This window comes from Oratosquilla oratoria, chromosome 29, assembly GCF_046742065.1.
Source record: "Oratosquilla oratoria isolate Oo_2021 chromosome 29, ASM4674206v1, whole genome shotgun sequence".
Taxonomy (NCBI): Eukaryota; Metazoa; Arthropoda; class Malacostraca; order Stomatopoda; family Squillidae; genus Oratosquilla; species Oratosquilla oratoria.
In genome coordinates, this window is record NC_134805.1 from 53712602 (window position 1) to 53737169 (window position 24568).

Sequence of the window (24568 nt, forward strand, 5' to 3'; positions counted from 1 at the left end):
CCACTTTGCCCTACTCTTACCTTACCTAAACAATTGCACAAAATCTCCACTAGTAATTTTGGGGCTGAACCAGTGGCCCTAGCCAGTTACCCTGGGTATACAAGTCTTCTGTTAACAAGATCTGAGATAGCACATTGATTGATCCTTAGATATCACCTTGACCACCTCTGTGACTTCATCTCTGATGTGATATTTTCCCCAAGGAGGGAAGTGCTAATTATCAGCAATGAAATGTAACTAATCCAAATACCTTATGTAGGAATTTTTTTTATCTAGGATTTATTTTTATGTAAATGATCATCATAACTAGATGCTTATTAAAGAAATATTGACAGGGAATGCTCTTGCTGCAAGTAAATTTGGGTTCAGATTCAAGGACTTGGGAGATGCTGGATTTATGTGGCTAAGAGTGGTCTTTGGTGCAGTTCTTGCTTTCTTCATGGAGGTAAGTTTTTTAAGATCTATTGATAAAGCTTTTTAATATTTTTCATACAAATAACATAAGTATTTGTGTGACTGAAACATTGAAAAAGTATCAGATATATCTAGGTTTTGTAAATAATCAAGGACATTATGAACTGTTGTATTGTCATTTTGTTTTAGGTATGGGACAAGTATTTGGCAAAAGATATGAATGTTTCGTGGGTGGTCTTGGAGGTGTGTGATGTGGAGTATGTTGCAAATGTGTGGAATAGAACTCTGTTGAAGGTCAAAAGTTTGTGAGGATCTAGAATGAAGAGAGTAAATGGTTTGACATGAATGTGGGACTACATCAAGGTTGAGGGATATTGGTATGGTTGCTTACCACATATATAGATAGGGCAGTAAGGAAATTGAATGTAAATGTTAGGTATAAGTCTAGAATTGGTGGATGAGGGTAGAGAGACATGGGATGTAAACCATTTATTGTGTATGGGTAAACAAAGTAATTGAGGAGAAATAGAAAGAATTCCATTTGAAGATGAGGGATTAGATGTAATGAAGTATAAAAGTGGAAGTATAGGTAGAATACATATGTTTCAAGAAGAAAGTGTATAAGTGTGCAAAGATGGTATTTAGGATGAGAGGAAACAGAAGGAATAGTAGGATGAAGAGGTCAGGACAGTAGTAGTAGAAATAAAATAAGCATGTGAAGAATTGTTGAAAAGAAGAAATGGAGAACCATATAAGAAGTAGATAATAATGAAGATTGAAGCAAAACAAAGTGAGAGAGGTCAGAAGGAGAACATATGTATTTACCTAGTTGTATTTTACAGGCAAGGGAGCTATGCTCATGGTCACCTGATTTTTGTATTTCACAAGATCAAGTTTGTTTTTAAATTCTTGTATAGTATTTGCACACACTATTTTTTTTTGTCCAGTCTGTTCCAGATATCTGTCACTCTGTGTGGGAAGCTATTCTTTTTCAGGCCTTTTCTGTAGCTGTCCTTTTTCAGTTTCTTTGCATGTCCTCTTGTTTTTCCTCTGTCCCACTTTAATAAGTCCTCTCTATCAAGGAGTTCTTTGCCTTTCATAATCCTGTACATGGCTAGTAGGTCTCCTCATTCTCTTCTTTGTTCCAGGGTTGGCAATTCTAGTTCAGCCAATCTTTGTTCATATGTTAAGTTTGAAAGTGTTGAGGCCATCTGTGTCATTGCTCTTTGTATTGTTTCTAATTTTCTTATATTCTTTTTTGTACAGAGTGACCATATCATTGCTGCATATTCCAGTTTTGGCCTTATCAGTGTTAGTAATATTTTTTTTATCATTTCCTTATCCAGGTATATTTAAAAGCCACTTTTATTGATCTCAACAAATTGTATGTCTCTCTATTTTATTTGTATGTTTATCTGGAGACATGTCTTTGGTGATGATTACTCCTAGGTCCTTTTCAGAATTTACTTTACTTCTTTTTTGTCAATTTTATATTGTCCTGATGTTTTATTCTTGCTTTACCTAAATGCATTATACTGCATTTCTTGATGTTGAATTCTACTTCCCATTTCGTGCTCCATTCTGAGACTTTGTTTAAATCCCTATGTAACGACTCACAGTCTTTTTCGGAACTTATTTTCTTTAATAATCTTGCATCATCTGCAAAGAAGTTCATGTAGCATTCAATACTTTCATCCATGTCATTTACGTACATAGCAAACATTATCAGAGCTACCACTGACCCCTGTGGAATGCCACTACTCATTTCTTCCCCCTTTGAATATTTGTCTCTGAACACCACTCTCATTTTTCTTCCATGTAGGAAATCCTCCATCCATTTCAATAGTTTTCCATGTATGCCTCCTATTGTTTCCAGTTTATTTAGCAATATTCTGTATAGTACCTTATCAAATGCCTTTTGTAAGTCCAGGAAGGCACAGTCTGCCCAGCCATCCCTTTCTTGCAATATATCTATCAATCTTGAATAGAAACAGATCAAATTAGTGGTACATGATCTTCCCTGTCTGAATCCAAATTGCCCCGGGTTCAGTATATTGTTCTCCTCCAGATATTTTGTCCATCTGTCTTTGATGATTCTCTCACAAATTTGAACTATTGTACTCATGTGGGACACTGGTCTATAATTCGTTGGGTCCTCCTTATTTCCCCCCTTATGTATTGGCACTATATTGGCATTTTTCCAGTCCTCTGGTAATTTTCCTTCTTTGAGTGAGCATTAAATTATTTTGTATATTTTTCCTTTAATATCCAGTTTGCAACTCCATCCGGGCCATGTGACTTGTTAACGTCAAGCTTTAGTATTTGATTCCTTATTTCATTCTGAGTGACATTTAATTCCTTCATTGGGGAGATCTTACTTCATTTCTTTGGTCATAATTTTGTAGATTTTCTTTGTCTTTCGTGAATACAGATTTGAAATGTTTGTTCATAATATCCACTATTTCAATAACCTCCATGTATTCTCTATTACCTTCACATAATTGAAGTACTTCCAGTTTGTTTTTAGTTTGGCAAAAGGAGAATGAGTATAAGAAGTTGAGAGAGGAGTGGGAGAGAGTAAAGGTGTGCAAAGATGGTGTGTGGAACAAGGAGGGCGGGAGGAAAAAGAAGGAAGGGTAGTGAGTGGTGGGATGAGGAAGCAAAGAAGGGTGTAGAAGAGAAGAAGCAGGCATTCATAGATTGGCTACAAATTAGGACGAGGGGATCATATGAGAGGTACAAAGTAAAGAGAAAGGAAGTTAAGCATAAGATAAAGGAAGCAAAGAGGAGAGCAGATGAGAAATGGGGAAAGAGTATGACAGAAAATTTTGAAAGTACTAAAGATGTTTTGGAAAGAAATTAAAAGAGGAAGAGGAGGCGAATCAAGTAGAGAAGAAAAGGTAAAAGCTGCAGATGGAGAGATGATAATGGAAGAGAAGGCAGTGAGAGGAAGGTGGGCAGAGTATTTTAGGGAGTTGCTAAATGTGGAGGAGGATAGGGAGGGAAAGGTAGTTGCAGTGGGAAGCGCTAAGAAAATGAGAGTGATGAGTGAGGAAAATGGAGGAGGAATAGAGAAGGATGAAGTGAAAGTAGCTGTTAAGATGATGAGAGCAGGTAAGGCACCTGATCTGGATGGATGCCATGCAGAATGTCTGAAAAAAGGAGGTACAGTTATGGTGGACTGGCTGGTGAGGTTATTAAATGTTTGTTTAAGAGAGGGTAGAGTGCCAGAGGACTGGAGGAGTGTCTGTATAGTTCCGCTTTACAAAGGAACTATACAGTGTGAGTGTAGTAGTTTGAGAGGGATCAGCTTGTTGAGTGTAGTTGGGAAGGCTTATGGGAGGGTCTTGATTGAGAGGATTAGGAGAGGAACAGAGGGAGTAATTGGTGAGGAACAGTGTGGTTTTAGACAGGTAGAGGTTGTGTAGATCAGATTTTTGTGGTAAGACAGATATGTGAGAAAGCTATAGGAAAAGGTAAGGATGTTTTTTGGGCTTTTATGGATCTGGAAAAGGCCTATGACAGGGTAGACAGGAAGGCACTGTGGGAGGTTATGCAGATATACGGGATAGAAGGAAAGCTGTTAAGAGCAGTCAAGAGTTTTTATGAGAGTAGTAGAGCTTGCGTTAGGATTAGAAATGGAGAGAGTGAGTGGTTTGAGGTAAGGGTGGGATTTCGTCAGGGACGTGTTATGTCACCCTGGCTGTTCAATCTTTACATGGATGGGGTGGTGCGAGAGGTAAATGCAAGGGTAGTGGGTCAAAGGTTGGAGATGGTTAAAGAAAATGGAGAAAAGTGGGAGGTGAGCCAGCTGTTGTTTGCTGATGACACTGCACTTGTAGCAGGATCAGAGGAGGGATTGAGGAAGTTAGTGACAGAGTTTGAGAAGGTGTGTGAAAGAAGGAAGCTGAAGATAAAATTAATGTGGGCAAAAGTAAGGTGATGAGATGTACTAGGGGAGAGAGTGACAGTAGGCTGGAAGTGAGCATCAAGGGTGAGAAACTGGAGGAAGTGGATAGTTTCAGATACTTGGGTGCAAATGTGACAGGAAAGGGAGGAGTGGGGGTGGAGGTAGAATGTAGATTGAGAGAAGCGAGTAAATGCCTTGGTGGATTAAAAAGTGTAATGAGAAATAGACATTTGGAAATGGATGCTAAGAGGAGGTTATATGAAGGAGTGATTGTGCCAACAGCAATGTACAGGGTCAGAAACATGGAACATGAGAGGAAGACAGAAGGAGTTTGAATGTGTTTGAGATGAAATGTCTGAGAAGTATGATAGGGATTACTAGGCTAGATAGGGTGAGAAATGAGGAGGTGAGGAGGAGAACAGGGGTGGAAAGGGAGCTGGGAGATAGGGTTGATGAAAGAGTATTAAGATGGTTTGGACACATGGAAAGAATGAGTGAAGAAGTGTGGAAGGTGGAGGTGGAAGGAGTGAATATGAGGGGGCATACTAGGATGAGATGGATGGATGGGGTGAAAGGGGCTTTACAAAAGAGAGGAATGTCTGTGGAGGAAGGATGGGAGAGGACAGAAGATAGGGGTGAATGGAGAAGGGTTGTGTATAGATGAGGCTGTGATGCATGAGTGGGAGTGGGTGTGGGATTGAGGGTGAGGAAATATGTATGGGAAAAAAATTTGACGCAGCCCGAAGGGATTTCTCCCCGTCTTCTCCTTTCCTGCATGAGGGGATGGAGAGTGGGGGTCGCCGAATTTATGAAGCAGCCTTGCTGTGGATGTGCTGTGTCTTGCAACACTGCTTCTGACCCAGGGCAGTGGACAGGATGCAGGGATGACCTGTCATCCAGGAGGTACCAAGATAGGAGGGAGGGTGGAGGGGAGTGGAATATATGGGAAATGAAATGGGTGGGAGTGATTTCTATGCCTTTTTCTTTTTGGCTACCCCTTGTGTAGGGGGAAAAGCCTTTGGTATATGTATGTATGTACAAGGGAAAAGGGGACAAGTGTGAATGTAGTAGTTTCAGAGGGATTAGCTTGTTAAGTGTAGTTGGGAAGGCTTATGGGTGGATCTTGATTGAGAGGATTAGGAAAGGAACAGAGGGAGTAATTGGTGAGGAACAGTGTGGATTTAGGACGGGTAGAGGTTGTGTAGATCAGATTTTTGTTGTAAGACAGATATGTGAGAAAGCTATAGGAAAGGGGAAGGATGTTTTTTGGGCTTTTATGGATCTGGAAAAGGCTTATGACAGGGTAGACAGAATGGCACTGTGGGAGCTTTTGCGGATATACGGGATAGGAGGAAAGCTTCTGGGAGCTGATAAGAGTTTTTATGAGAGTAGTAGAGCTTGTGTCAGGGTTAGAAATGGAGAGAGTGAGTGGTTTGAGGTAAAGGTGGGACTTCGTCAAGGATGCGTTATGTCGCCCTGGCTGTTCAACTTATACATGGATGGGGTAGTGCGAGAGGTAAATGCAAGGGTAGTGGGTCAGGGATTGGCGATGATTAAAGAAGATGGAGAGAAGTGGGAGGTGAGCCAGCTGTTGTTTGTGGACGACGCTGCACTTGTGGCAGGATCAGAGGAGGGATTGAGGAAGTTGGTGACAGAGTTTGGGAGAGTGTGTGAAAGAAGAAAGCTGAAGATAAATGTGGGTAAAAGTAAGGTGATGAGATGTACAAGGGGTGAAAGTGGCAGTAGACTGGAAGTGAGAATTAACCCCTTCCATACGGTGCCACATACGTAGGCGTCATGAGGAGCAAGTGGATACGCGATGCTGCCATATCGGCGTCTTGATGATATTGTAGTTGCCCCTCCGTAATGACGTTCTCCCTAAAATGTCTGTAATCACATTTTCTATGGTTATCAAAATTCTATCTATAATATCCTTCTCATGGTTCCTTTTCTCCTCTCTTCTCACATTAACATACTCATTTCTATAGTTTATATAAATTTGCCATTTGCTTTGTTTTTTGTCTTTTCTCCACCTTTTCCAAGCTTTGTCCCTTCTGTCTTTTGCCTCACTGCATCTTTTGTTGAACCAACATTTAATGTACTCTCTTGCTTTTGTCTTGGTACATGCCTGTTTACCCCTTCATTGTAATTAGCCAACAGTATGTTCCATTTCTCTTCCACTGTTGTCTCTTCCATATAGAATTTTTCCCAGTTTGCATTCTGGAAGAACGTCTTTAGTTTTGCAAAATCTGTTTTGTTGTACATCAATCTTCCTTTCCTATGCTTTTCGCTCCTCTTCATCTCTATTTCCTCCTTCAGTACAGTTTCGATGAGTACATGGTCACTCTTTCCAATTGGTGTCTTGTAGTGGACTTTGTCCACTACAGGCACACCTCGACTTACGTCGTTTCGACTTACGTCGTTTTCGAAGATACGTCGGATTTCAAAAATAATATGGAAAAAAATTCAAGTTGTCGTTTTACTTGACTTTACATCGGTCAGCCAATAATGGAATCGCATAAACACCAAAAAACGTTTCAAGCGTTTCAAGCAATTCATGTTACAATAAATAATAAAAGCATGTAAAATTATATCAAGATTCAGTAACTGCTAAAACATATACCATAAAGTAGTATGGCCTAGTCCACTAGAACATGAAATCGCAACGGTACTTCCAATACGTATTTACTGTAAGCGGCGTCTCGACTCCCGCAATTCTTTTGGATTATTATCTGTTTACTGAAGTTTTGTAAGTTTTCTCATTAACATTCACTTGTAACTGTAATATTTGCCCCCATGCCTCCTAAGAAAAGTTCTAGTGAAAGTGCTAAGCGTCATGCTATTTCGCTGGAGGAGAAAATGGCGATGATAAAACGTCATCGTAATGGTGAAAAAGTTGTATCGATTGCACGATGTTTTGGAGTTAGTCGGACAACTGTATCAACGATTGTGCATAATAAAGACAAGATTTTAACACATGTCACATCTGAAGCCCCATTGATGAAGAACACGATCATCAACAAGAAAAGAGGTAAGATATTTGAAGAAATGGAAAATATTCTTTCGATTTGGGTTGATAGGAGGAATCGTCAGAATGCGAATCTTAGTCAAGAGCTCATTCAGGAAAAAACGTTGTCTTTGTTTGAGGACCTAAAGGAAAAATATCCAGATGAGAAAGATGTAGATTTCAAAGCAAGTCCTGGATGGTTTATGAGATATAAAAACAGGAGAAATTATCACTTCCTTAAAAGACAAGGTGAAATCGCATCAGCTGATGAACAAGCAGCAGCGGAATTTCCTGCTACACTGAAGAAAATCATCGAAGAAAACGGGTTTCTTCCTGAGCAAATTTTCAACGTAGACGAAACAGGATTATATTGGAAGAAATTACCAGATCGTTCATTTGTTTCCAAGGAAGAGAAAACGATTCCAGGTTACAAGGTCTCAAAAGAACGTGTGACCATAATGTTGGGAGGTAACTGTGCAGATTTTAAATTAAAGCCTCTGTTTGTTTATCATGCACACAACCCCCGTGCCCTGAAGAAAATACCCAAAGCATCTCTCCCTGTTATATGGATGGCTAACTCAAAAGCTTGGGTCACTGTTGTTATTTTCGAAGATTGGTTTTTCAATAATTTTGTCCCAGCAGCAGAGAAGTATTGTAAGGAGAAGGGGATTCCTTTTAAGGTTTTACTTATCTTAGATAATGCTCCTGGCCACCCACAAAACATCGCAGATTTTCATCCCAACATTACCGTCATATACCTCCCCCCAAACACTACGTCTATTCTCCAGCCAATGGATCAGGGGATAATTGCTATCTTCAAACGTTATTATATGAAGCGTACGCTACGGCAAGCAATTGCTGCAATTGAAATGGATGAGTCTATCACACTTCGCGACTTTTGGAAGGGATATGACATCTACAAAGCTTTACAGAATGTAGCAGCAGCATGGAATGATGTTCAGAGCACTGCTATGAATGGTGTACGGAAAAAGCTATGCCCGCAATTTGTGCACGAGTTTAAAGGCTTCGATACTGTTGTTGTCAACAAAGATTTGGTTACAATGAGCAAAGAGCTGGATATGAATTTGGAGGAAGAGGATTTCACAGATTTATTTGAAAAAGACAAGGAGTTACTGACGAACAAGGATTTGATGGAACTTCAGGAGCAACAAAAGAAAGAAGAAGAGGATGATGAATCTGAGCCACGCCACTTCACCATTAAGAAAATGGAGGAAGCATTTGCACACATCGAAAAAGGTCTTGCTATGTTTGAGGATATGGATCCAAATGCTCAACGCTTTTCCAAGATAATGGGGGCTTGTTATGAAGCTTTTGCTCCTTATAATCTAATCCTTGAAGAAAAGAACAAGAAGACGGTTCAAGGCACTCTTGACCAGTTTTTACGCGTCGAACGACGAGAATCAGCTGATGTTGATGTCGACAATCCCCAGCCATCTACGTCTACAACGTAAATATCAACATATTGTATCTACTGTTTTGGTAAACCGAAAATACATTAAAGTTTTTCACTTATTACAATATGATTATATGTAAGCTTGAAATAGTTTATATTTCTTTGTTTTTTGTTTTGTTTTACCGTATGTTATTGACAATGCATTCATAGAGTACAGCACCGCGAAATAGCAACGCGTAAACATCGACATAATGTATGTACTGCATTGGTAAATTAAAAATACTTTATTCAATTTTTCACTTATTACAAAATGATTGTAAGCTTAAACTAGTTTTTATTTATTTGTTTTTTGTTTTGTTTCACAGTATGTAATTTACAATGCATTCATAAAGTACAGCAAATTGTACGTATTGATGAATAAATACAGGTACTTTTTTATACTTTATTACAAAATGATAAATAAATGTTTTGTTTGGAAACTTAAAATAGATTTTTATTAACCTTGTTTAATAAAAAATGCAATCAAAAGTAAAATAAAGTACTGAAAAATGGCTATTGGCAGTTTAGCCTAGGCTACACCAGGCCTACCTAGCCTACTTGTAAGCAAATTCGACTTACGTCGTTTTTCGACTTACGTCGTGTCTCCTGGAACCAATTAACGACGTAAGGTGAGGTGTACCTGTATTTCAGGTTCCGTTGTAAATATTAAATCTAGTTTTGATGGCTCTTCATTGTTTCTGTACCTTGTGTTTTCACTGACCCACTGGGTCATTGTGTACTCCATGGTCATGTCTAGCAGTACATTTCCCCACACGTCATCTCCTAGTACTGTCATGTTGTCCCAACAAATTTCTTTGCAATTGAAGTCTCCCATAATTACTAGGTTACCCTTACCCATTAGTATCTCATTTAGTGATTTTCTTGTATCTTCTAGCATTTTTGTGTGTGCGTTTTCTTTCCAAGCATTCGTTCTTGGGGGCACATAGGTCACCACAAACTTTCTACTTTTCATATTCTTGCCTTCGACTTTTATCATGATCAGTTCAACATTACCTTTGCCCTCTGCAATTTTTGTCACATTTAGGTCTTTCTTGGCCAAGAACATGATTCCCCCTCCCTGCTTTTTGTCCCTGTTTCTTATCCAGTAATTGTATAGCCCTTGTCCAATATCAATAGATGGTATTTCTCCTCTTAGTTTAGTCTCTACAATTCCCATTATGTCTGGTTTTTCTTCTAACAGATAATCATTGAAGGAGTGATTGTGCCAACAGCAATGTACGGGGCCGAAACATGGAACATGAGAGAGGAAGAGAGAAGGAGTTTGAATGTGTTTGAGATGAAATGTCTGAGAAGTATGATAGGGGTTACTAGGCTGGATAGAGTGAGAAATGAGGAGGTGAGGAGGAGAACAGGGGTGGAAAGGGAGCTGGGAGATAGGGTTGATGAAAGAGTATTAGGATAGTTTGGACACATGGAAAGAATGAGTGAAGAAAGACTAGTAAAAGAAGTGTGGAATGCGGAGGTGGAAGGAGTGAATATGAGGGGGCATCCTAGGATGAGATGGATGGATGGGGTGAAAGGGGCTTTACAGAAGAGAGGAATGTCTGTAGAGGAAGGACGGGAGAGGACAGAAGATAGGGGTGAATGGAGAAGGGTTGTGTATAGATGAGGCTGTGATGCATGAGGGGGAGGTGGTGGGGGATGGGGGGTGAGGAAGTATGTATGAGAAAAAAAAAAATTGACGCAGCCGAAAGGGATTTCTCCCCGTCTTCTCCTTTCCTGCATGAGGGGACTTAGAGGGGAGGTCGCCGAATTTATGAAGTGGCCTTGCTGTGGATGTGCTGTGTCTTGCGACACTGCTTCTGACCCAGGGCAGTGGACAGGATGCAGGGATGAACCGTCATCTAGGAGGTGCCAAGATAGGAGGGAGGGAGGAGGGTGGAGGGGAGTGGAATATATGGGAAATGAAATGGGTGGGAGTGGTTTCTATGGCTTTTTCTTTTTGGCTACCCCCCCTTGTAAGGGGGAAAAAGCCTTTGGTATATGTATGTATTTCTTCATCCAATTTATTCCATATATCTATCACTCTGTGTGGGAAGCTGTTCTTTTTCAGGTCTCTTCTGTAGTTATCCATTTTGAGTTTCATTGCATGTCCCCTTGTTTTTCCTCTGTCCTAGTTTAATAAGTCCTCTCTATCAAGGCATTCTTTTCCTCTCATAATTCTATAGATGGTTAGTAGGTCCCTCGTTCTCTTCTTTGTTCCAGGGTTGGCAATTCCAGTTCGGCCAGTCTTTGTTCATATGTCAGGTTTGAAAGTGTTGGGACCATCTTTGTCGTTACTCTTTGTATTGTTTATCATTTTCTTATATTCTTTTTTGTACTGGGTGACCATATCAATGCTGCATATTCCAGTTTTGGCCTTATCAGTGTTTGTAATATTTTCTTAATCATTTCCTTATGTTTCTCCGACTACTTTATTTATATGTTTATCCGGTGACATGTCTTTGGTGATGATTAATCCTTGGTCCCTTTCAGAATTTATGTTCTGTACTTCTTTTCCATCATTTTTATACTGTCCTGATATTCTCTTCTTGCTTCCAAATTCAATTATACTGCAATTCTTGATGTTGAATTCTACCTCCCATCTCTTGCTCCACTCTGAGACTTTGTTCTGATCACTCTGTAATGAGTCATAGTCTGGTTCAAAGTTTATTCTTATTAATAATTTTGTGTCGTCCGCAAAGCAGTTCATGTAACTTTCAATGCCTTCGTCCATGTCATTTACATATATAACAAACATTATTGGAACTAGTACTGACCCCTGTGGGATGCCACTACTCGTTTCTTCCCATTTTGAATATTTGTCTTTGAGCACCACTCTCATTTTTCTTCCCTGTAGGAAGTCCTCCATCCAATTCAATAGTTTTCCATGTATGCCTCCTATTGTTTCCAGTTATATAGTAATTTTCTGTGTGGTACCTTATCAAATGCCTTTTGTAATTCTAGGAAGGCACAGTCTGCCCAGCCATCCCTTTCTTGCAATATATCTATCAATCTTGAATAGAAACAAACCAAATTAGTGATATATGATCTCCCTTGTCTGAATCCAAATTGCCTTTGGCTCAGTATATTATTCTCCTCTAGATATTTTGTCCATCTATCTTTGATGATTCTCTCACAAATTTTAACTATTGTACTCGTTAGGGACACCGACCTATAATTTGTTGGGTTTGCCTTATTTCCCCCTTTATATATTGGCACTAAATTGGCACTTATCCAGTCTCCTGGTAGTTTTCCTTCTTTGAGTGAGCATTCAATTATTCTGTATATTTTTCCTGTTAGTTCATCTATACATTCCTTCAGTGTCCAGTTTGCAACTCCGTCTGGGCCATGTGACTTCTTAACGTCAAGCTTTAATATTTGATTCCTTATTTCATTCTGAGTAATATTTAATTTCTTCAATGGAGGAAATCTTTCTTCAATTCTTTGATCACAGTTTTGTAGATTTTTTTTTTCTCTTTGGTGAATACATACATACATATACATACATACATACATGCATACCGTATTTTTCGGACTATAGCCCACACCGTTATATGACCCGCACCCCCTTACACCTTAGTGAAAATCCACACAAGACCCGCACCGCTGTATGACCCGCAGTCATATGGCGTGCGCGGCAGTGTAGATCCGACGATGTATACTACCCATGCATGGGTGGCCACAGGCACAGCTCACGGCGGTTGTTGTTATGGCCGGCCGTTGACGTGGTGATCAAAGTAATTTCAAAGTTGAGGCTTTTTCTAAATTTTCTGTTTCATCAATGCTTATGTGATTTATAAAAAAAAAAGATATATGTTTTCCGATATTAGCAGGTTTCTTGGTGATATCTTGCTTTTCAGGATTCATCACAATTTGGTTTCTGAAGTTGCCACTAGATGTAGAGGGGTGATCTCGAAAGTGTGCAACTGATCTTACGATGCCTTTGGGATGGGTCGAAGACGCGGCATTGCGATTCATGATCATGATACTAGTATTCCTCCAGTCCTATTTATTTCTGATTGTGATGAAGATGAAGAATAACCAACAAATTACATTTCAATATATTTTATTGCACTTATATATATATATATTACAAAAACCTTAATAAATTTGTGTAAATAATGCCATAAAACCCTGTTTCATTGTTTACCGGTAATTAATGAATTGGTTTATAAATGCCATACAAACACTGGTAATTAATTTTTAAACCAAACAATTTCCAATGGTTAGTTTTCAATAGAATAGAACAATAATAGAGCACATTACTGAACTGTTATGAACAGAGTCAATGGAGCACATCGTTATTAGAAAAAAAACACAGTGATCACAGACGACAGTCAATGTTTATGAAGGCGTATCATCGCTCACGAAGCCATCGAATTCCTCATCCTCTGTATCGTCATGGAAGAGGTTGTGGTATAAATCAGCCAATTCTGATGCAGTGACCTCATCCGTTTCCATTTCGATTTCGGATTCGTCCGATTCCTTTTCTGAGTCGTAGCATGCATCGAACATTGCAGGATGGCACATTTCTGATTTACGGAAACCGTTCTGAATAGTCGATTCTTTAATTTTCTTCCATGCTTGAACGACCCACATGTAATGCACAAATTTAGCATTAAGGAATCAGGTACAGTTTGTAATTTGTAATTGCGAAAATGGCCGCCTGCTTGTTTTTGTTTGATCGCGACACACGATGTTGGTGTTGGTACCGGTCACTTGTATTGTGTTCATGCTGTTTAGTTAAGCCTGTTTTATTTGTGATAATGCCTTTATTAATAACAAGAGCATGTAAAGCGGGTAAGACAAATCCTACCTTCTCTTTGTCGTTTGTCTCGATCGTACGCGCTGTATTATGACTTTAATCAACTTTCATACGACGAATCCAGTCGGTCCCCCCGCAAATCCCCGATCCGAGAGGGCACCCAGCTAAACTAATTAATTTTTTTTTTTTTTTTTTTTTTTTTTTTTTTTTTTTTTTGACTGCGTAAGAGGGCAATTTCTAACCAGAATCCACAGATGACCCGCACCTTTATATCACCCGCACCCCCGAAATTTGGCCCCTTTCTGAGGCAAAAAGCCGTGGGTCTTACACCGAAAAGTACGGTACTTGGACGAAGACATGATAAAGAAAATATTGGGTTACATTGATAAGGCCTAGACTAGAGTATGCGGCGACATTGTGGTCCCCCAGTACCAAAAAGAATATAAAGAAAATAGAAAGAATTCAAACAGCAGCTACAAAAATGGCACCTACACTTGCAAACCTATCATACGAGGAAAGATTGGCTAAACTGGAGTTACCGACACTGGAGCAAAGAAGAGAGAGAGGTGACCTATTGACCATCTACAGAATCATGAAAGGCACAGAGATTCTTGATAGAGAGGACTTACTTTACTGGGACAAGAGAAACACAAGAGGACATGGAAAGAAAATAAAAAACATAGCTATAGAAGAGAACTGAAGAAAAACAGTTTTCCACATAGAGTTTTGGACACTTGGAACAAACTGGATAATGAAATAGTATGTGCAAAAACCATTCATGAGTTTAAAAGCAAACTAGACACTGCGAGATACAATGGCGGGACACCACAAGCATTGCTCCCCTTCCCGCAAAATACAACTAGGTAAATACATATACCAAAGGCTTTTTCCCCCTTACAAGGGAGGTAGCCAAAAAGGAAAAGGCATAAAATAATTCCCACCCATTCCATCCCTGAATACACTCCACACCCCTCCACCCTCCCTCTTATCTTAGCACCTCCTGGACGACGGGTCATCCCTGCACCTTGTCCACTGCCCTGGGTCAGAAGCAGTGTCGCAAGACACAGCACATCCACAGCAAGGCCGCAAATACAGATTTGAAATGTTTGTTCATAATGTCTACCATTTCTATATCTTCTGTGTATTCTCTGTTACCTTGATGTAATTTAAGTATTTCCTGTTTATTTTTTAGCTTGCTGTTTACATATCTATGAAATAATTTGGGGTTGATCTGTACATTTGTCTGTTATGTCCTTTTCATAATTTCTCTTTTCTTCTCTGTATTTTTACATATTCATTTTTTAGTTTGGTGTATATATATATATATATATATATATATATATATATATATATATATATATATATATATATATATATATATATATATATATGTATTTTTTATCTCCTTTTTCCATGTATTCCAGGCTTTATCTCTTCTGTATTTTGCCTCACTGCACTTTTTATTATACCAGGATTTTATATATACCCTTTCCTGTTTTTGTTCAGGTACATACTTATCCACTCCTTCATTATAGATTTCCATCCAAATTGTCCATTTCTCTTCCACCTCTGTTTCTTTATTATCAGATTTTTTTCCAATTTGCTTCTCAAAAGAATTTTCTAAGTTTCTCAAAATCTGTTTTGTTTTACATTAGTCTTCCTTTTCTGTGTTTTTCATTAATTTCTATATTTGTTTCTTCATTTAATTCTAGTTCTATTAGTATTAGTATGTGATCACTTTTTCAAATTGGTGTCTTATATTCAATTTTATCCATGATTTCTGGTTCTGATGTGAATATCAAATCCAATCATAAGGGTTCATTTTTATTTCTATATCTGGTGTTTTCCTTGACCCATTGCATCAATGTGTAATCAGTGGTCATTTCCAGTAATATGTTTCTCCAGTGATCTTCTCCACCTTTCACAGTCATTTCTTCTCAACATATTTCCTTAAAGTGAAAACCACCCATAATTACCAGATTTCCTTCTTTCTTTAGTATTTCATTTACTGTTAGTGTTTTTTACCTACTTGTATTTTATGGGAAGGAGAGCTATGCTTGTGGTATCCCGTCTTCATATCTCATTTTATCTAAACTGTTTTTAAAATCATGAATTGTTTTTGCACACACCACTTTTTCATCCGACTTGTTCCAGATGTCTATTACTCTGTGGGGAAAGCTGTTCTTTTTCAGGTCCCTTCTATAACTGTCTTTCTTGATTTTCTTTCAGTGTCCTCTTGTATGTCTACTATCCCATTTTATTAGATCCTCTCTATCAATAGTTTCTATGCCTTTCATAATTCTATAAATAGTTATCAAGTCTCCTCTCTCTCTTCTTTGTTCTAATGTCTGTAGTTCAAGTTTTGTTAGTCTCTCTTCATATGATAGTTCTGAGAGTGTTGGTGTTAGTTTTGTAATTGCTCTTTGTATTCTTTCAATTTTTTTTATACATTATTTTGTACTTGGTGACCACATCGTCACTGCATATTCCAATCTTGGTCTTATCAAGGTAACTAGTATTTTCTTCACCATTTCTTCATCCAGGTATGTAAAAGCCATTTTGATTGTTCTTATTAAATTATAAGTTTCTCCAAAAAATTTTGTTGATATACTTCTCAAGGGACATATTATTCATAATAATGACTCCCAGGTCCTTCTCATTTTCTACTTTTTTTTATTTCTTCTCCCAATTTATATGATCCCACTATTCTTTTTTTGCTTCTTCCAAATTCCATTATACTACACTCCTTGATATTGAATTCCATCTCCCACTTCCTACTCCATTCCCATACTTTATTGAGATCACTCTGTAGCGACTCACAATCTTGTTCAGTGTTCATTTTTTTCAACAGTTTTGCATCATCTGCAAAGAAGCTCATATAACTTTCAATTCCTTCATCTATATCATTAATATATATAGCAAACATTATTAGGGCCAGAACTGTTCCTTGTGGAACACCACTTATCACTTCATCCCAATTAGAGTGTTTGTCTCTTATCACCATTCATTTTTCTTTCATGCAAGAAGTCTTCCATCCACTTCAGTAGTTTGTCCTGTATTCCTCCTGCAGTTTGTAATTTCTTAAGCAACTTCTTATGTGGCACCTTATCAAAAGCTTTTTTTCAGGTCTAAAAATGCACAATCAGCCCATCCATCTCTTACTTGTATTACATCTATTAGCCTTGAATAGAAACACGTTAAGTTTGTGATTCATGATCGTCCTTGTCTAAATCCAAATTGCCTTGGATTTAGTACATTTTTTTTAATCTTTTTTTTGTGTGTGTGTATTAACCTAGTTGTATTTACCTAGTTGTAATATACGGGAAGGAAGGTATGCTTGTGGTGACCCGTCTTTGTATCTCTCCACATTAGATTTTATCTTAAAATCTTTTATAGTGTTTGCACATACCGTTTCGTTGTCTAATTTGTTCCATGTATTTATCGGTCTGTGTGGGAAGCTGTTCCTTTTCAAGTTTTTTCTATAACTGTCCTTTTTCAGTTTTTTTCCGTGTCCTGTCGTTTTACCGTTGTTCCACATTAACAAGTCGTTTCTGTCTAAAACTTCCATTCCTTTCATTATTCTGTAGATAGTCAGCAAATCTCCTCTTTCTCTTCTTTGTTCCAAAGTTGGTAGAATCAAATTGGACAGTCTTTGGTCATGTTAGTTCGGCGAGAGTCGGTGCTAGTTTGATTGTCGCTCTTTTTATTCTTTCTAATTTCTTAATATTCTTTTTGGTACTGGGTGTCCAAAGTGATGCTGTGTACTCAAGTTTTGGTCTTATTAGTGTAGTTAGTGTATTTTCTTTATCATTTCTTCATCCAAATAAGGAAATGCCACTTTGACCTCAATAAATTGTAGGTTTCTCCGAATATTTTATCTATATGCTTATCTGGTTTCATGTCCTTTCCAATCATCACTCCAAGATCTTTTTCCAAGTTTGCTTTTTTTACTTTTACTTCCCCAATTCTGTAATCTTTTGATATTCTGTTTTTACTCTTTCCAAATTCCATTATACAACCACTCCTCGTTTAACGACGACAATTGGGACCAGCGCGTCGTCGTTAACCGAATTGGTCGTTAAGCGAAAGTGTATACATATACGTACATGTACTGTATGTACAATGTCCAGCAATACATGTATCTTTATTTTCGTGTATTTTCCCTCTTTTATACAGTACATTAAAGCTTTATTTACTGTTTATTTACGGTGGTTAGGTTCCTAAAATTACCGTATATGACCAAATCCGCGTATGCTGACATTCCATATTGAATACCGGGGTATTTTTTTAGTTTCGACCATGGGCGCAATATGGCAATAGAAAATGAATTATTAATTTTGTAAATTAAAATGTATCAACATAATATGCAATTTTGTGGGCAGAAATGAAAGTAAGAAATACCATGCTACAAGCAAATATGCTAATGAACGAAGTCGGTAGCATAGGATTGGGACACCATCTTGTCGTCTGCCAACGTCTCTCACGACAACGACAACGAGGACGAGCCGGATGACATTTAATTTGCAGGTAATGATTTATCAAACACAGGTCAGGTTAGTTTAGTTTAGGTTAGACGAATTCATCATCCTTTTATTTCTTCGACATCGGCATCTATCATAACAAACATGGTGTACCATTCGTCCGACATGACTTCGTTACTTACGAAATTTGTTTTAGCACCTTTTTTTTTCTTTTTTTTATCCGCTCACAAAATTGCATATTACTTTGATACATTATAATTTACAAAATTAATAATTAATTTTCTATTGTTATATTGTGCCCATGGTCGAAACTAAAAATTTACCACTACCGGTATATACTGTACCCCAGGTAGTTTTTGCAGCTTGCAGGATGGTAATGTAGACCTAAGCTTCAGAACACTTTACCTCACAGCTAATATCCACCGTACAAGTTCAATTATAACATAATACAAATTTGCCTCAGCCAACTTAATTATCGTACACAACGTCGTAACTTCGGGAGATTTATGTTAAACGTCTGTCATAAAGCCCGTCATAACTCCGCGTCGTCGCTAACCGAGTAGGTCGTTAAACAAGGAGTACCTGTACTGCATGTGTATTTACCTAGTTGTATTTTACAGGAAGGGGAGCTATGCTCGTGGTGTCCTGTCTTCATATCTCATTTTATCTAAACTGTTTTTAAATGCATGGGTGGGTGGGTGGATGGATGGGGTGAAGGGGGCTTTGGGGAAGAGGGGAATGTCTGTTGAGGAAGGACAGGAGAGGACAGAAGACAGGGTTGAATGGAGAATGGTTGTATATGGATGATGTTGTGATGCATGAGGTGGAATGGGCGGGGGGATGGGGGGTGAGGTAGTATATGTAAGCAAAATTTGAAGCAGTCCGAAGGGATTTCTCCCCATCTTCTCCTTTTATGCATGGGGGGACGGAGAGGGGGGGTCGCCGATATAATGAAGCGGCCTTGCTGTGGATGTGCTGTGTCTTGCGACACTGCTTCTGACCCAGGGCAGTGGACAAGGTGCAGTGATGACCCGTCATCCAGGAGGTGCTAAGATAAGAGGGAGGGTGGAGGGGGGGTGGAGTGTATTCAGGGATGGAATGGGTGGGAATGATTTTATGCCTTTTCCTTTTTGGCTACCTCCCTTGTAAGGGCGAAAAAGCCTTGGTATATGTATGTATGTATGTTTTTAAATTCATGTATTGTTTTTGCACACACCACTTGCTCATCCAACTTGTTCCAAATGTCTATTACTCTGTGGGGAAAGCTGTTCTTTTTCAGATCTCTTCTATAACTGTCTTTCTTGATTTTCTTTCCGTGTCCTCTTGTATTTCTGTCATCCCATTTTATTAGATCCTCTCTAACAATAGTTTCTATGCCTTTCATGATTCTATAAATAGTTATCAAATCTCCTCTCTCTCTTCTTTGCTCTAATGTCTGTAGTTCAAGTTTTGCTAGTCTCTCTTCATATGATAGTTTTGAGAGAGTTGGTGCCAATTTTGTAATTGCTCTTTGTATTCTTTCAAGTTTTTTTATACATTTTTTTTGTACTTGGTGACCACATAGTTGCTGCATATTCCAATCTTGGTCTTATCAGAGTGATTAGTATTTTCTTCACCATTTCTTCATCCAGGTATGTAAATGCCACTTTGATTGTTCTTATTAAATTACAAGTTTCTCCAAAAAAATTCTCAGGGGACATTATTCATAATAATGACTCCCAGGTCCTTCTCATTTTCTACTTTTTTTTATTCCTTCTTCTCCCAATTTATATGATCCTGCTATTCTTTTTTTGCTTCTTCCAAATTCCATTATACTACACTTCTTAGTATTGAACTCCATCTCCCACTTCCTACTCCATTCCCATACTTTATTGAGATCACTCTGTAGTGACTCACAATCTTCTTCAGTGTTCACTTTTTTCAACAGTTTTGCATCATCCGCAAAGAAGCTCATATAACTTTCAATTCCTTCATCCATATCATTAATATATATAGCAAACATTATTGGGGCCAAAACTGTTCCTTGTGGAACACCACTTATCACTTCATCCCAATTAGAGTGTTTGTCTCTTATAATTCTCATTTTTCTTTCTTGCAAAAAGTCTTCCATCCATTTCAGCAGTTTTCCCTGTATTCCTCATGTAGTTTCTAATTTCTTAAGCAACTTCTTATGTGGCACCTTGTCAAAACCTTTTTTTAGGTCTAGAAATGCACAATCAGCCCATCCATCTCTTGTATTACATCTATTAGCCTTGAATAGAAACATATTACGGTAAGTTTGTGATGCATGATCGTCCTTGTCTGAATCCAAATTGTCTTGGATGTAGTACATTGTTTTTTTTCTAAATGCCTTACCCATCTACTTTTGATGATTCACAAATTTTTGCTATCGTGCTTGTTAGAGAGACTGGTCTATAGTTTGTAGGGTCTTCTTTGTTTCCCCCTTTATATATAGGTATTATATTTGCTCTTTTCCAATATTTTGAAACTTTTCCTTCTTTCAATGAACTGTTTATTAGGCTATGTATTTTGTCTGCCAGTTCATTCCTGCATTCTTTCAATATCCAATTTGCTATTTCATCTGGTCTATGCAATTTTCTGACATCCAGATTACTCAAGTGTTTCATTATTTCATTCCTTGTTACTTCTATTTCTTTCATAGGTGGGGACTTACTCCTCCCATTCGATATCACTAAGTTGTATGTTCTCCCTTGTAAACACTGATTTAAGATGCTTGTTCATAATTTCTGCCATTTCTATTTCCTCTGTGTATTCAACTCCTCCTTGTTGTAGTATCTGTAAATCTCGTTTGTTTTTCACTTTGTTATATACAAATCTGTAGAATAGTTTTGGTTGGTCTTTACATTTTTCTATGACATCTTTTTCATATTTTCTTTTTTCTTCTCTGCACACTTGTACATATTCATTTCTATAACTAGTATATATTTTCCATTTTTCAGGTCTTTTGTCTTTTGTCATTTTGTCCAAGCTTTATCTCTTTTGTCTTATAACTCCCTACAACTTTTGTTGTACCAGCACTTTACATATTCTTTTTCTTGTTTTTGTCTTGGGACATACTTTTCCACTCCTTTAAATTTTTTTGTCAAAATATTCCATTTCTCTTCCACTGTTGTTTCCTCTTTGTATATTCTTTCCCAGTTTTCTTTTTGAAAGAATTCTCTTATTTGATCAAAAAAAAAATTTTCATACATCAATCTTCCTTTTCTATATTGGTCATTTCTTTTTGTGTATTTTTCCTCATTTAGTTCCATTTCAACCAATATGTGGTCACTTTTACTTATTGGTGTCTTATATTCAATCTTTTCCACTTTCAGGTTACTTTGTTCTTTTGACTCCATTTCCAGACTTTGTCCAGGTCCTCTTGAAAAGATTTGCAATCTTTCTCTGTACTAATTCTCTTTAATAGTTTCGCATCATCTGCAAAGAAGTTCATATCACATTCCACACCTTCATCCACGTCATTTATATAGATAGCAAACATTATCAGAGCCAATACAGAGCCATGGGGGAATCCACTTATCATATCTTCCCAATTTGAGTTGTTGTCTCTAAGTACCACCATCATTTTTCTTCCATTCAAGAAATCTGTCATCCATTCTGATAATTTTCCTTGTATTCCACCTATTATTTCAATTTTTCTTAGTAGCTTTTTGTGTGGTACTTTGTCTCTGTTATGCTGTCCCCCAACCCCTTGTTACTGTCCTGTACAATTTCTCTGAATATTCATTTCCTTTTTTGCCTACCTACCCTGTGGTGGGGGCAAAATAATACTGCCACCAAGTATTTCCACTTGGATCGTAAGAGGTGAGAAAAAAGGGACGGGGATTGGGACCAGGCATCCTTCTCCCTGTAGCCCCACAGGGGACATTCCTAAAAAAAGTAAAGGCATAAGAGGGTCCAGGAGTTTTCCAACCAACACCCTAAAGTTTGGGTCTTTTAATGTGTGTGGATGTGGTACAGATGAGAGTAAAAGGGAAGAGATAGGTAGTATGTTTGGGAGAAGAAAGATGGATGTGTTGGCCTTGAGTGAAACTAAGTTGAAAGGGAAGGGCAAGTGTAAGTTTGGGAGTGTAAGTGGGAGGTTATCAGGAGTGAAGAGAGGGTGAGGGAGAGAAGGGGTGCTATACTAGTAAGTGAAGAGATAGGTAAATGTGTAGTGGAGTGGAAGGAGGTTTCCTCAAGGATAATGTGGATGAAGGTGAAACTGGGAAAGGAGATGTGGGTCTTTGTAAGTGCATATGGGCCTGGAAGTGAAAAGAGTGTAGAAGAATGGGAGGCTTTTTGGATAGATTTAAATGAGTGCATAGAAGGATTAGGGAGAAATGTCATTGTAATAGTACTGGGAGACCTTAATGCTAGGGTAGGAAATGAACCAATTGACAGAGTGGTTGGGAAATGTGGAGTTCCAGGAATTGCAGTGGAGAGTTGATGGTGGAGATGTGTCTAGAAAGAGTTGATGATAGCAAATACAGTGTTTCGGAAGAAAGTCAAGCATAAGTACACATGAGAGAGGGTGGTGGTTGGAAGGGTGGTAGATAGAGCATTAATGGCCTATGTAGTGGTAGAAAGGAGTATAATAGGAAGAGCTAAGGATGTACATGTGCTAAGGGGAGAGGATAGGGGAATATCAGGTCATTTTTTGGTGGAAGGTAAGTTGAGAGTGGAGGATAGATGGAGAAAGTGGAAAAGGACAAAAGGTAGGGAGGGGCTTAGAGTGAACTCTTTAAATGAAAAGGAAAAGGAGAAGGAGTACAAGAAGCTGAGAGAGGGGTGGGAGGGAGTAGATGATAGAGTAGAGCTAGGAGTGGTGGAGGAATGGGGATGGTTGAAGGAGGGACTCACAAAGTGTGCAAAGATGGTGTGGAACAAGAAGGACAGGAGGGAATAGAAGAAAGGGTAGTGAATGGTGGGATGAGGAAACAAAGGTTGTAGAAGAGAAGAAGCGAGCTTTCACAGATTGGTTACAAAATAAGACAAGGGAGTCATATGAGAGGTACAAAGAAAAGAAAAGAGAAGTAAAGCACAAGGTAAAGGAGGCAGAGGAGAGCAGATGTGAAATGGGGTTTGAGTATGACAGAAAATTTTGAAAGCAATAAAAAGATGTTTTGGAAAGAAATTAAGAGAGGAAGAGGAGGCGAATCAAGTAGAGAAGAAAAGGTAAAAGGTGCAGATGGAGAGATGATAATGGAAGAGAAGGCAGGAAGGGGAAGATAGGCAGAATATTTTAAGGCGTTGCTAAATGTGAAGGAGGATAGGGAGGGAAAGATAGTTGCAGTAGGAAATGCTAAGAAAATGAGCGTGATGAGTGAGGAAAATGGAGGAGAAATAAGGAAGGATGAAGTGAAGGGAGTTGTTAAGATGATGAAAGCAGGTAAGGCTTTCTTTGTATCCTCCTTGCTGTGGATGTGCTGTGCCTTGTGACACTGCCTCTGACCCAGGGCAGTGGACAATGTGCAGGGATGACCCGTCATCCAGGAGGTGCTAAGATGGGAGTGTATTTAGGGATGGAATGGGTGGGAATGATTTTATGCCTTTTTCTTTTTGGCTACCTCCCTTGTAAGGGCGAAAAAGCCTTGGTATTATTGGAAAAGGATCTGTTTTCCTCATCCAAACAAATAATTCTTACTTTAGTTAAACTAATTCAAAATGAGAAAGTTCAATCTTACCTTCTTGATTTTTAGATGTAATTTATTGAAAAGGCGGATTTTCGAGAGACCGGTTTTAACTCGGCCGAGTTATACTTACTCTCTGTCACCTTACTGAGTTTATCCGTTATTTTCAATTGTGAAGTAATCCTTTGTTTTAAAGAGAGGTTTCTCTTTATAGTTGGGAGTAATTGTTCCTCCGAAATTGATTTACAGTAATTTTATATTATTTTAGTTGACACAAATTCTAAGCGTCTTGATTTCACGGAAACAAGTATTTGAATGAAGTCGGCCGCAGGCCATACGCAATATCTATAATTTTCGCGACCATTGTTTACTTTTCACCGACCAGAATTTTCTATATTTATTTCAAATGTTTAAAATTTTCAATAGACTACAAATTATCAGTAGCAATTGATTATTAAAATTATTAATTCAGATTTTATCCAATAATTTAAATATACATTTTATTACTTTAATGAAATTAAACTTTCTGAGTTCAATAAATGAGTTCAATATGACGTCACCTTTTACGTAATTTCTAATATACTCCAGACAAGAGATTGCATTTGTAACAAATGCAATGCAATGCAATGCAACCTTGTGTCCAAATCAATATAAATACAAATGATTCAATAAGATTTAATGCCTCTAATCAATCTTTAATAAAACATTTTGTTCTCACCCTTACATTAAGGGTAAAGTATCTAAACCACCACCATGTATCCTCACCCCTGAACCAAGGTGTAGCATTTTACCCAACACCTAATACCCAATTTATAATTTATAAATAATCAAGTTTATTTTTCATAAGTTCACGCTGCTTTAATGCAGCCTTTCCTTTTGGTTTGAGATCTCTATTATTTGCA

At 38.1% G+C, this 24568-nt stretch overlaps 1 protein-coding gene across 5 annotated transcripts in view; it reads left to right on the plus strand.

Annotated features, from left to right (window-relative positions):
• The window catches only part of LOC143040771 (solute carrier family 35 member C2), a 260071-nt gene that overhangs the window by 144899 nt on the left and 90604 nt on the right, over nucleotides 1-24568 (plus strand). For all 5 annotated transcript variants that reach the window (XM_076212200.1, XM_076212199.1, XM_076212202.1 and 2 more), the window contains one exon: nucleotides 336-445. In XM_076212200.1, the coding sequence (XP_076068315.1) occupies nucleotides 336-445 (110 nt within the window). The remainder of the gene's footprint in view (nucleotides 1-335; nucleotides 446-24568) is intronic.